This window comes from Gasterosteus aculeatus, chromosome 7, assembly GCF_964276395.1.
Source record: "Gasterosteus aculeatus chromosome 7, fGasAcu3.hap1.1, whole genome shotgun sequence".
Lineage (NCBI taxonomy): Eukaryota > Metazoa > Chordata > Actinopteri > Perciformes > Gasterosteidae > Gasterosteus > Gasterosteus aculeatus.
Window position 1 is genome coordinate 3,088,442 of NC_135694.1, and position 14,408 is coordinate 3,102,849.

The following is a 14,408-nucleotide window of genomic DNA, read 5'->3' on the forward strand; positions in this document are numbered from 1 at the left end:
AGCCAGACAATTCTGGGTAGATTTTGAGGTGGTGACCTAAGTACCATTATCTAGCATTCTACTTACACACAATAACATCAATATCATTACTATCATATGCAAAGTTTAAAAACACCAAAAAGACAGTAATCTTTTAAGATCAACTGAATAACAATTGCAGGTTATTTATTTCTGATCCCAGTAAGAAAGTTAATTAGCAACCGCCAGTCACAGCTAACCAACTTAGCTTAACAGTTAGCATTGTTTGTAGTGAAATATTCTCCTCTGGTATAATACAGAACTGAATAACCAAATCAAACACACATATAGACACGTTGTAAATGAGCTACATTTATTAAAACAGCCACTTAGAAAGTGCTTACTTATAAAGTTAGACCAATGTGAGGGAACCATGTGCAGTACACAGAATGCTTTACAATATGAAGCATTTATTCTGAAATATCTTCAGTTATTTTCAATAGTTTTCATTGGGCTTGTCTGGAGCAGCAGGTGATTTTTATTTTTAAATGTGGCACTTAATTTATACCAAGAGCACACATTGACAACACATCGTGGTGTATATTGCAGATTTGTAATAACATGCACGATTGACCATTCTAATAAAAATAATTGAATATAACGAAAATGACTAGAACAAGTTGCTGGTAATTCATTTGAAAAATCATTTCTGATTCTTTAATTTAAAGATTCAAATGACTTATTTTTGGTCCTCAAGGGACAAGTTTCCCAATTCTATCAAATCTGAACGTGTGTCGCCATTTTAACGTAAAATAAAGGGAGACAAATATAATTTCTATCCAAATGTATGTACTTATCCAATACAAAAAACATTGGCGGAATTCAGGGACACTTTCAAACAACAGCGGTAAAAACGCTGTAATTAACGGAAATAACCTTGTGCATCAACAACGTGGGACATTGAAAATGCACAGCGGCGTATCAAATGTCCGGACATACGGACTGAAGGAAGAAATACACTTTTTATACACTGTACCGAAGTACATTATCACACACATACTGTACACAACGTTTAAGACAAAAAGACTCATACAAACACGATTTAACTCACTTTCCGGCATCACAACGCACACATTTAACAAACATAATCACAAGATGCAATCGTTTAGTACAGTGCATTAAGTGTCAGCTCAGTTATTCCCCTCATGTGAAATGCCACATTTCGGTTAAGTTAAAGTGCTTTTAGTAATATTACTAAACATATTTCCTCACTAAACGAGAAAAGACATTTAAATGAAAGAAGTGAATGTCTTCAGGTGGAATAAGAAATTATTGTTATTGTTATAAGACTATTGGGTACATAAAATATTACACAATACATTAGAATCCTTTGTTAAAAAAAAAATGTGGTTCCAGTATCTCCACCTGTTGCAAGTATTTTTTTAAAGAGAAAGAAAAACTTATTTTGGTATTCGTCCTCAGATCAAGGAAGATACGCTCGTTTCTAGAATAATCTTGAAATAGGTTGATTCCTATTGGAATCAGAGTTACTACTAACACAATACAGGGTTAAGTTATAGACAGGAATTACCCCAAAATGTGAGGGGTTTTGCAGTGTTCGAGCATCCTCCAGTTACAGTAAATCAAGTCCTTTCCAAAGAAGTGTCTCTACGGATGACTGTTGCTGTACATTTGTACACGTGAGGTTTGCTGCTCCCTTTCAACTGCCTCCACACATGGAAGAGTTCGGCAGGCTTCCCCCATCTTGTGGTTCCAGGTGTCTCGCAGGTGTTTGGTTTCACCAGCGGGGGAGGTGTTTTTTTTCTGCTTTTTTTGTCACCACTTCCCGTTTCTGTCGTCCCTCACACGTTGCTGATGCGCACGCTGAGAGGGCTGCTGTCTCTGACGCGCCCCCTTCCTCGCCCCTTCTCCTCCCCCCTGTAGTTCTCCTCCAGTCGCATCTTCTCCGGGTCCGCCCCGGCCTCCTGGCCCCTGTGGAGACGGGACGCCCGCGACGGCGGGCTCGGCGGCAAGGCCTGCTTGAAGACGAGTGGGGTTTTGGTTTCGGCCACTTTGTCGAAAAAGGCGAAATCGGCCACGTATTTCCCCGAGGGAGAGAGGGAGACGACGGGCGGGAACTCGTAGCCCCAGAGGATCTCGTCGGGCAGGTAGGACGTTCGGACCTGGCAGGTGGCGGAGGTCGGCTCAACCGTGGCGCTCATGATGACCAGCAGCTCAAAGTCGGCCACGTCCGGGTCTGTCCAGCCACCGCCTGGGGGGCAGAGGAGTCCCCAGGTTAAATAACAGTCTAACTATTTAGCAAAGCAAGCCATGTGTTTTTATCCTTCACAGGAGGCAAAAAAGTTTGAAATTCAGAGCCTAAAGAAAGCAGAATTATTATATATTTAAAAATATAGTGGATAGTGGGCTATAGTGTGCTAGCTCCCCAGCATGGAGCTGATACGGTGGCTACGTAATGCCCGACCCTGGTCACCCTAAGGCAATTCCTGCTAGCTCCGTTAGCGCTGTTAGCTCCGCTGCCTGCTAGCCCTTGTCACAATGAGAACCACATGGAGTCAATTCCTCAATCATAGCTTCGCTAATCAAGGGGCTTTTTAGTGATTCTCCGGCCACCTGAAAAACCCACTCAATATTCACTTTATACCCACTGATTCCATAAGCACTTGAAAGAACCTCACACAAAAACACACACACTGACAGAACTCATTCCAGGAAGTCGAACACTCAACCTACAAGCGCTCCAATCGCAAATGTGTCACAAATTCTAAAAACAGAATATTTCTTGACATCAATCCCAAACCCAATAACACAAAGGCCACGCTGAAAAGACTCCTTCACTCCAACGAACACACACCTGCGTCAACAGGCTCAGAGAGCAGACTCTGTCATCTGTCTGAACAGTCCTCAGCCTGAGCCGGACCCGGTATCGTTCCCGAGGGGTTTCGCAACCACCCGCGCTCCCTGCAACAAACTGAGAGGGATTCTCTTTGTTGGGCGGTGCAAAGGGCTCCGAGTGCATTCATGCAGAGATCTTTCCAGCTGCATGGTACAAGCTGCTGCTGCTGCAAGGTTGACGACACATCCACCTGCCTCAGCTGTGTGGTTTTGGTGAAACTAAGCGAAAATGAAAAACTTCTAAACCTCAGGTTCTTTGTATCGTCTTTGTAAGCATGCCGATGTTAGTTAATATTTGACAGACCAACGAGCCTTTTATTGTCTCCCACGCACACACACTTCCATCGGCCTTGTGTGGTACAGGGTACTACATGGTTAAGAGGAATGTGCCATGACGCCTCTATGGGCCGTCTCCACGGTGTTCTGCCCTCTCCTGAATTTGGTGGCTCCTGGTCACACAACGGCAAAAAGATTCAGTGCTGTTGCACTGGAGTCCAGTTTTCAATGTCCTCATGGGAGCAGGTTCCCGTTTAAACAAAGTACATGTCGGGACCATAAAGCAGGCTTTGCAGGAAGCGCTCAGGCTCTGTTCAAAGAACCTGTGAGCACTGAAGGGTTAGGGTTGACTGAGCAGGCGTGAGTATTATCAAGGAAGTAGTGGTACCAAGACTTTTTAAAGGGTCCATAAGAGACAGTCAACCATTAATCCATGGTCTACGTGGGGTTATCATGTGCCTTAATTGAATTAAGGAAATTTAGAGGTATCAAATCTCAAATCTGATAATCTGAGAAAAACAAAAGATGTTGCAATGCTTTTTGCGAGATAGAATGTGTTTCACCACTCAAGATGTGATCGGTTGTAGATTTGGTTGTAGATTTCTTTTCATGTGACGTGTGCATTTAAGGCCTGGATTTATGTAACTCTTAACAAGCCGGATGAAACTACACTGACTACTGTTACAGTGGCCATTTAGAACAAGGATTACTGTGGTACCATGGACACTATTATGTGTAATTCAATCCCTTTAATATGGCTCCGGTATCAGTTTCCTGAAAGGAAAAGTCAAGTGTGTCAAGTGGGGCTGAGGAAATAAGAAGTCTGCGCTAAACGAGCAGTGTGAGTGAAAATGACGCAGCGGTCAGAGCCCGTCAGTGCCGATGCCTTTGTGGCGTCCAGCGCTGAGAGGTCTGCGCTGCTGTAAGCGGATCCGTGCGGGCTTCGTGTCAGCACCCCAGACTGTACGCCATTGTCCTCTAATGAGGGGTGTCTCCGCCGATCTCTCTCACACACATTCCAGCCGGAGAGAGCGTCTCCTCCGCTGCCAAACCGGCCCGACTGTGGACAGCTAGAGGCAGTCGGGCGCGCGGCACATGACCGTGAATACCAAGACACCTACGTACACATACATGCTGACTGCACGTACAGTTGTGCTCAAGACATTTTGTAAAACATTTAATGACTATTTTGTCATTTTATTTTTCCACTTACAATTAATTAATAGTTTTTTTTTTGATATTTTGATATCAGACCAAAGCAGGAGCTACTGTGCCAAATGGCAGGATTCCCATGTGCCTCAACCCTCATAGGGTAATAGGGTTCTCAATTTAAACTATATTGGAAACGTTGTTATGCCGTCTCCTCTGCTTCCTCATCCAGGCCGCCGCCCACGTGGAGCTACACAAACCACCGGTATCACGGTCTACGCATCAGACCTTCTACACAACCTTCGACGCCGTGGAGTCGGGCATACCTTTCGCCGCCCAGGCCCTTAGAGGGCTGTTCTCGTCGATGGTGTGGTAGAAAGTCAGGGGGATGATGAGGAAGGGGCTGTCGGTGGACGTGTCCACCTGGAAAGGCACATTGCGCTGGTCCAGCCTCACCGTCTCGCCCTCCTTGGTCAGCGACGTCTGAAGCAACTTCCCCGTCACCTGGGAGCCAAGATGGAGTCAGTAAATGTAGCCAAGAGGTTGCAGAAGGCATCCTGTAACCAGAACGGCCAATATCTTCATCATAGGACGACGGGGTGGTTGAGCATGGGAAATCATAGCAGCACATTTAAAGCTTTTCTAACCATTTCCTTCACTGTGTAGTTCACAGGTGCAACATGTGCAATGTTACAATCATACCCAAAAGCGACTTGCATACCTGGCATCCTAACAGCAGGCTTTTGCGCATGTTGGCCACTCGGATCATGAGGCAGGGTCGACCCTCGTGATTTGACACAACGGCGTGTTGACTGAACTTCACAGTCTCGCCTCTCTTCTTGGGACGAGCAACCTACAAGAGGAGGGAAACGTGTCACAGCGGCTATAAATGATGGGTATGGTGGTGATGGGCAGGATGGGCAAACCAAGGACATATCAAGGTGAATAATGAACCTCAATGCCCCGACTCAACTATCTAACAAAAGCACTATAAAGAAAAAGAATACCCCATGTTTTGGGGGGCGGGGAGCCCTCAAAGTAAAAAAAAACTACCCATGACTACCTTTGCCAGGAATGTGCCAGTGATGAAGATCTCCATCACCATGGTGATGACTAGCTGAAAGATGAGCAGGACAATGGCTCCGGGACACTCCTCGGTGATGCACCGGAAGCCGTAACCGATTGTGGTCTGAGACTCCAGAGAGAAGAGGAAGGCTCCCGTCAGGGTCTTAACCTCCATTACACAAGGAGTATGGTTGGACGGGGGGTCAAACTCTGGAGGAAAGGAGGAAGAACAGAGGATCTTGGGTTTTGGGGTTGTAAACAAATTATCAAGGAACGTTCTGTTCCATCTCTCAGTGTACTGCCAGATCCTTCTCACGTTCTCACTGAAATGTAAAACTGTACGCCTTTCTTGTTAACTCGATCAATCAAAGGCATTGTGTTACAACATCCAGAGGACATAAAGACAAAGCTTCATCCTCCCGTCTCGCTCCTCCTTACCCAGGAGATCTCCATGCACCAATGCCACTAGGTACCAAAGCACACCGAAGGCAAACCAGGTCCCAGCGAAGGTGGCAGCGAAGAGGAAGAACTTGTAGCGCCACTGCATGTCCAGGAAAGTCGTCCAGAGGTCGCGGAGGTACAGCGCCCCTAGCCCGCTTATGTGCTCGATGCGAACGTTGCTCCGTCCGTCTTTCGAGAGGACCCGGCGCCTCCTTCGCAGGGCGTTGGGCCCTTCGGCTCCCGCCAACCCTCCTCCCGCACCGGCGCCTCCTGTCCCACCCGGGGAGTCCAGCAGGGGCTTGGTGATGTCGGTCTGCGTCTCGGAGTGGCATACTTTCTGAGGGGAGGAGCCTTCGGAGGAGGGAGGAGAGGTTGAGGTCATGGTCCGGAGCTGCAGGGGGTTGGAGACGGAGACAACAGCAGGTGAGGAGAAGGAGAAAAGTGGGTACAGAGGCTGTGCAGAGAGCTGAGATGGAGAGAGGAAGGGGGTATAGTCGGTCGGGGCAATAAGACCAAGTGAAATGAAAAGGTGCAGGATGTGTTGAAAAGGACAAAAAAGAGAACACACAATAACCACATGAATGAGAATAATGAAAGAGGGGAACATTTGGGAAGAGAGGGAGATGACGATGAAGAAAGAGGAAGGGGATTAGGAGCACATTTTTCAACTGCACAGAGGTGTGGTACCATGGTGGTCCAAATAAGCCCCCCCCCCCCCCCCCCCCTTTTCTGGCAGCTGGCCTTGTCAAAATAAAAGCCTCTTTTGAGCATGAAGGCACAGCTGTTCTTTCACATTAAAAGTGTGATAGTGGAGGCTCATTCACGTGTCAGTTGCACAAGAGAGCTATTGAATTGAGATGGGATGCTGAGGTTTCTGCTGGACAACCCTCTTCTATCTTAATGAATCTTAATGAGACCTCAATGCCCTCAACGGCAAGGTTCACAAAAAAATGGTTTTCCCAGTTGGGAAGCTCAACCCCATCCAACACCTTTATGGAAGCGTGAAGGCCAGGCCTTATCACCCACTTCAGGGATTCTCAGGCGATTGGAATGGGAGCAAATTGCTTTTTGGTATTATATGTTCATTCATAATGAAACGTGCATGTAGTGTTTTGGTACACTCAGAAACAATTTTATTTGAAATTGATGTTGATCTCCTATACAACGACGCCATCACTCATCAAGCTCAGAGATTGTTGTCATTGAACAACCTTCGAGGGAAGGCAATGGACAATGGAGGTGTAATGTGGTGGGATCGATCTTTATGTAAGTGTAAGTGAGGGTCAGCAGTATATTAACAAAACGAGAAGCTGCCCCACCCCTCCCACCGGTGCCACGGGCACTCGTTCCCACTGAAGGGGTTAAGTACACACTTGACAGCTTCACCTTTATCTGTATTGCGGTTTCTCCCCGTATCCTTCTTTTTCTTTCCTTCTCTCGCCCTTTTGTCTCAAACCGCCTCGGCTTTCCGAAGCGAATGCGACAAAAACCTAAAACAAAACAACACAAACAAAACCCGAGAAACCGGACGATGTGATACGCTCTGTCCTTCCCTCTGCCCTCTCCATGCTGGAGCTCACACCGAGAGAATGAATAGAGATCTGTGTGGACGTCTGTGCTCTGAATACTAACATGTGGAGGGGGAGAGGGAGGCGGGGTCAAGAGGAGGCCCGTGTGATTGGCCGTGTCCATCTCCGGCTGACCTCTGAACCCTGCGTAGCTCCGGCCTACACATACAGTAGACACACACTCGCGTGTTGAACGTATAGACCTTCAGAGCGGTTCGAGCGCAGCACAATGCCATCGATTGTCCTGAGGAATGTGTGATTTGCAGAGTCAGGACTTGGCGCACGCATGGGGGATCTAAACACACCCATGACATGTGAAGTGGCCAACTTGTCACCTGATGAAACAATACCCTTTTAGCTTTGTATTGGTGATCACCAACGAGCTTCAATTCATTGTTGGATGGGTGTTATCCGTGTCTTTCTTTAGGAACAACACAGAACATCACCACCCTTGTCCCATCGATATGGATTCCCTTTATTGTGAAATGACTTGTTCCACGCTCAAGGTCAGGGTCTCTTCCTCTTCGTCGCTCTCCTTCCCTCTGTCCTGTCCTCACAAGAATGCTTTGTTTTCGACGGAGATGAAAGGGACAAAAGCCACCATTGAAAAATACGAGCGGGTGAGTGAAAGAGAGAGCGAGTTAGACGGGGGAGAGGAGAGCGGCACGGAGGGTTAAAGATTTCCCCGGTGACAAAGAGATGAAAGAGGAAAAGGGAGGGAAAGGGACGGCGAGGCGGAGGGAGAGAGGAAGGGCTGCGTGGAGCGAAGGTGGAGGAAACAGACCGGTCACAAAAGACTGTCATTAGTATTCCGGAGGAGGGAGTGATCCCTTCCACTCGGTGTCCCCGTCCAGTGTCCCCGACCATAGAAGAAGCCGGGACACCGCGCTGAAAAGACCCGATACAACACGGGCTGAATGGCCCTGACCGCCGTCCTCGCCAGCGCGGCCTGTGACCGCGCTGAAAGGGGGCCGTCCAAACATCAACACAGGAGGCATCGAATTGAGCCGACACGAGACGCCAACCCCGCAGTCCAGCTGGATAGATTAGCTTGATGTTTCTATGGCAACAGCACTTTGTCTTTAACTAAACTTAAATTGAAGAAACACAAACAATCACTAAACAAGTAGATATTTGCCTGGATGGTACATTTGGACGCCGTCCTTGATGTCAAAGTCTAAATCAGAGGTCTTCAACAGGGGGTCCGCGACCCCCAAGGGGTCCGCGAAGGTACTGCAGGGGGGGTCGCGAAAGTTTTGGTTGATAAGACGTTGATAATTGTTTTAAACAATTTTTTTCCCCACAAATGTAAACGTCTTCAGAATCAGAGTTTTATTTATGGTCTTTGAATACACATTAACATGAATCCAACATATTGAAGCGAACGGATAAATTGATGGAGAAGACGTTATCTGTCAGTCCGGAACACACACACTCAGCTTCCCTCAGCAGCTCTCAAGCTGGGCACCGGTTCACTCACTTCTCCTTTCATCCTGATACGACCGCGCAGGCATCAGCCAATCAGATCGCCTTTATGCTCACGTCTAAAGAGCGTGAAGCTCAAAAATAAAAGATGGCGGACCAAACTTCGTGGAATAGGGGGTCCCTGCTCCACCTCGCCATCAGTTTGGGGGTCCTTGGCTTGAAAAACGAAAGACCTCTGGTCTAAATAGAAACACTATTTGTCACAGCTTTGGTTTTCATGGGATTCATTCATTCAAACTTGAGCAATTTTCCTGTCTAGTGAAAACCACGTACTGTATCCCCCCAAAAAATACCAGGAAAAGGGAGGTTTCGTGCCAAAACCATTTCTGATAAGTGTTTTACTAGTTTATTTGCTAAAAAGCTGAATACTAGTCACCCCAATAGTATTGAAAATGAAACGTGACACAGCTGTTTGATGAATCAGAAACAGAGAGTTGGAATGCGGCCGCTCTCACATCTGGCCAGTTGCTGCTTTGGGAGAGAGTTTCTGATGCTGTGCGACCACACAGCAACACCAGCAACACCTCAAAGATCTGATACTTAGTTCCCACCTCAAACTTCTCCCCTAAAGCACCCGGAGGTTAATTCTCTCTGCATTCTGTGTGTATTCCACAATCATTCACTGGAAGTGAAAAGTAATCAGTTGTCACGGCGATGTCATTGTGCCACAGCCTCTTGGTGTGCGTCCAACACCGGGCCTCCGCTCCCTCTGCCTGGAGTCAGCGTCCGAGGAGTTACGACCCATTGAACAACAGAGCAGCTGCGATGCAGGCCGGACTTTTACCTTCTTCTTCTTCTCCCCCGTCGGCCGGGCCTGACGCTCCGCCCTCCCTGCCCTAAATCTGAGCGCTGCACTGCCGGCGTGGTGCTGATGAGGATTCCTCAACGAGAAGGTGTGATTGTGGAGACTCTGGAGTCAAAGCACCATCACAACTCTCAGAGCTCTGTTCTGCTTGACGCAGCCATAGCGTTGCATCAACTATTGTAGGATGTTAAAGGGTAATTGTGTGTCAGTCAGCCAGACGTGGCAGCACACGGCCGCCAGTGGAACCTCCTCTGTTGTTACGCGCCGCTCGTATCACAACACATCGGATGCAGCGAGACGCAGCACCTGTTGGACGTTGACCTCCGAGCCTTTGAGCAGCACGTTTCCTCCGACGAACCCGTCGCAACCCTCCTTAGAACACGCGTTGGAGATGAACGCCAGCTCCAACAACAGCGATGCAGAAAAACAACACGAGAGAAAGAAACGAGGGGCCCACTGAGACCGAGACACATATACTGCAGGACTCTTGTGAGGATGTCCACAATAATCCGTCAGATCTTATTTCATTCAAACCTTTGATTTGCTTTTTACACACTTTGTGTGTGTGTGTGTGTGTGTGTCTTACCTTTGTGTTGACTTGTAGCAGAAGTTCAGTTGAGCTTCACTGTCCAGTCGACACGAGAAAAAGACAAAGAGGGGACAACTCGATCTGTCTCGAAGGGGGGGTTGTAAAGAAGAGGAGAGCGTTCACTCTCTTCGCGCCACCACGTCCTCCTCTTCGTCCCTTTACGTCCTCGTCATGCTCGCTTACTTTTTTTGAGAGACGGAATCCTAAAAAAGCTCTCCAAGAGACAACATGGTCGGTCGAAAGAGTGGCCCCCCCGTGGAGGGGGAGGAGGGGGGGAAGAGAAGGAGAGAGGAGAGGAAGGGAGCCGGTGTCTCCCGGCACGCTGGTACTGGCGGGACCCGGTTCTGGCGGCCCCCCCCCACGTTACTGGGTCCTTATGTAACGGGCCGAGCGGCGCTCTGCTCTCCCTCCCTGCGTGTGAAGCCGGACGCCGCTGTGTGCGAGAAGTTAAAGAAAGCCTGGGCTGTCCACTCCCCCACGCCCCCCCCCACATCCCTCCCCTCTATATAAACCCAAATGTGTTCAGACAACCGCTGTTTCACCACGTTTTTAATTCATTAATTCAACCCCCCCCCCCCACCCTCCGGCTTCTCCTCCCACCCTCCCTCCCCGGGGCCCCTCCCTCACTGTACTCTGTGAATGGGCTCCTTTGTGGCGAGGCCTCCTCCGCCGCCGCGGCCTTTGTCAACTTTCTCATGTAGATGGCGCGATGGCGATGAGATACGCGCCCGGAAGTTGTCGCGCAGAAACGACGGAGGTATTTCACAAATCAAAGACGGGGAAGGAGGAGAACAGGGCCTCCTTTCTCCTGCCGGTCTGTGATGCTGTGCCATGTCTGCCTGCGACGGGAGGGGGGGGGGAGGTCATCGGCCGAGTGCACGTGGCCGAATAATATTGATTGGAACATTTGAACTCTTTTGGGCTCACACATCTGGATTATAGGCTCCAAAAATGGCACCCGCTGATACAACAGGTCTCTATAGAATCATCCCTTCTTATTGAGGAAGTGAAACGCACGAATCTGCAGCTGGGAACAAACACACATCAATCTGCGGGGCCCCTCCGACATGCCGGCACGGTGCTGCTGTTCCTCGGAGTAACGGGGCCCCCTGACATCAGACCAGAGTGTCCCCCCTCCTGTGTGACCATCCCTTAAACATCTGGCGTCTTCCCCGGCTTCACCTGAGGCCGACGTACGGAAAGAAGGTCTGAACTTTTTCAGACCAACGATGATTGTTTTGCAAAATTGTCACATTTACCTCCAAATGAAAGGACTTTCTAACAATAAAACCATATTCTGATCAGCTGAAAGTGGCAATCCAGATGTTTTCCCACTTTCTTACATCAGTATAAAGGCTCAACTCGTTTAACACACCCGGTAAACGTTTGAAAGACGGAACCAACACATCGCTCTTCCGCTTTCAGACCGCCGAGAGTTTTAGGAAAACTGTGTCACGGAGGTCAGAGGTCAGTGGGAGGGAGTCGAAAGGGAGAGGGAGAAAAGGGGAGAGAGAAAGAACCGGCCGCAAAGAAAAAGAGGAAGGAAGAGAAGAAGAGGAGAGAGGTTGTGAGAAGGGGGCGTGGTGGAAGGAGACGAAGTGGCACATGGCTTCACCTCCTGCTTCCTTGTTTCCTCCCCTCTCTTTGTCGATCTGCCCCCTTGGTCGAGTTGTGCTTCCACCACACGTCGCCCTCCCCCCTTTGTTTATTCTGTCACTTTCACTTCACCTCACCTCACCCCCCACCCACCCTCTTTCCGAGGAAGAAGTGTGCCCACGAATGCAAAACTCCCCAACAAACCACATCAATCACAGACAGGAAGGCAAACACGTAACCGGGGAAACGAAAGAGAAAGGAGAGACAAATAATAACAGAACGAATACTGTTGTACAGAAAGAATTATGAACCAGAACCTTTGCATCTCGTGTGGTTTTATTGTTAGCAATTTGCCATTTAAAAACCAAAATAAAAAAGTCAAGTGCGTATTAGTCTCTCGCTCCATCTGGTGGTTGAGACACACACACACACACACACCCATCAGACACACACGCACACACACACATTGTTGATGTAGTACAACAGCAGCCTCAAGAGGTCGTCCGTGTGAAGCTCATAAACTTTCGCCTCAGACTCAGAGTTTGAACAGACTATATATATATATATATATAGATACTATACATTAGTCTCTTTCTACTCACTTTTTAAGGTTTAGCGTTTCATTACGTCACGTTACATGTTTTTACAATAAGAGCATTTCAACCATAAGGACAAAAACTCAAAAGAACAAGACACAAGAAAGTGAAATTTCATCAAATAAGCTGATTTACAACTTGCTATAGAGCGACATTATAAGTATAATCGGGGGGGGCAATGGAGGGATGGCCCCCTCTGCGTCCCCTCACACTGATATGGACTCTGGTCTTGGAAGCTGGAGCTTCTTAAGACTCGGAGATCAAATTAATTTTAAATAAATAACAAAAAGATATTGAATTATAAGCTGAAGAAAAAAAAAAGCTCATCCTTGTGACCAGAAACCCCTCATGTGACATGACGGGTCCCAAGTTAAAGCACAATCACAAGGGGAATGTAGTTCAACATAAGATAAAACAGGACACGCTCACTGTGTCTTTGCCAGATGTTACAACCTCTTCATCTGATAAACCAGCGTTCCTGAAGAGAAGCTCGATCTGAAGGAACTCGTGAGAACCGCTTGTTTCAGCTAATGCGCCGCGGCGGCTCGCTAACGGCCTCCGCGAGGTCAAGCGGTCGTCATGATGACAACCCGATCTGCAGCACATGACCAGCAGCCGACCAAGGGGGCCTCACGAGGAGAATCCACTTGGATTCCACGCTTGGTTTCACACGAAGGTTCCAGCTCGTTGTCTTTTAAGTTAATCTCACCCACGTTGCCTCATCCAGTCGCTGCAGGAAGTGAACCGATAACGACACACACGGGTCCCGTTTGTGCATCCAGCGTTACACAACATGACCACCCGAGCGACTGCGTGCACACCTTAACTCTCACCTCATGAGCGACTGCGTGCACACCTTAACTCACCTCACGAGTGCGTCATCTGTCGATCTCGGCACTCTGCAGCCCTTTTTTGTTCCGCATTTCTAAGTGTTTGAGACGGTTTGGGAATTTTAGTGTCTTAATACAACTGTGACTTGGTCCCACCTCCAAAACAAAGATAAGACAGCAGATAGACGGGGGAACTTTTTCCACCCGTCATAAGAACAAACACAACCTATTTGTGTATCTGCATGATTCTGCTCATGTAAGAGACAACCGTCGCACACTGCTGGTATTTGGCACATGGATGTGAGGACTTCGTCAGCGCTCCAGTGTTGTGTAACATGTTCTTCATTGCAGCAGTGAGAGACCAAGTAGTTACACTTTTATGCTTTGTGCTTCTCTGCTGTGTTTGGAGATCCCTTTGTTTTCCTGCGCCGTGTGCGCTGTCCCACACGATCAATATTTGACACACCGTGAGTGCGTTTGTTGTGCTCTGGAAACGTGTGAAAGGCCGTGAGTCCGTGCGTCAGATGAGAAGATGCCGGGTGGAAGGAAAGAGAACGTGTGGTGGAAATAACAACTTCTCGTGTCACCGCGCTGCTCTTCTGAAGGTCCGACACCCGAAGCGGTTCAGGAATCGGGGGATGGATCCACGGGGAGGAGAAGAAATATTCAAAACTTCGAAAAAGAGCAACCTGACAATGGGGCCAGGAGAAAGAAAGTTGGTTAGATCAGACATTTGCACAAAGGATGGTAATGGCGATAAACCAACACGGAGACAAGGGGACAATTACAGTGGAGGGGAAACAGGAAGTCACGTGAACGCGGGATGGAGAAGCAGAACAGAACAAAAACTCAACAAAAACCAAGATTGTGACCGTAGTTATTCTATGCAGGACTCATATAGATATAGAAACGTAGAGGGATCCCTACAAAATACACCCGCTCACAAATGGGGTTTTCTTATCTTATGTAAATCTCCCTGATTCAGTGTGCGGTGACCTGCGGTGACCCCCGGTGGGGGAGGTAGTGGGGGAGGGCGTTGGACACAAACAGATCCACCGCTCTGTATGAGAAGGGACACCGATGGCAGTAAAACAGCAGGCGATAAAGGTTGTTTTGAGAAGGCGAGAGTCACCA

The 14,408-nt window shown here is 48.2% G+C and overlaps 1 protein-coding gene across 1 annotated transcript; it reads right to left on the reverse strand.

Annotated features, from left to right (window-relative positions):
* Positions 1-310: 310 nt before the first annotated feature.
* kcnj10a (potassium inwardly rectifying channel subfamily J member 10a) lies at positions 311-10,776 on the reverse strand. Its single transcript, XM_040179643.2, has 6 exons — positions 10,250-10,776; positions 5,803-6,196; positions 5,363-5,574; positions 5,021-5,152; positions 4,626-4,803; positions 311-2,230 (listed from the first exon to the last, which is right to left on the reverse strand). The coding sequence occupies exons 2-6, from the start codon at positions 6,185-6,187 to the stop codon at positions 1,821-1,823; spliced, it is 1,317 nt and encodes a 438-aa protein (XP_040035577.1). The 5' UTR covers positions 6,188-6,196; positions 10,250-10,776; the 3' UTR covers positions 311-1,820.
* Between the last annotated feature and the right edge of the window lie 3,632 nt (positions 10,777-14,408).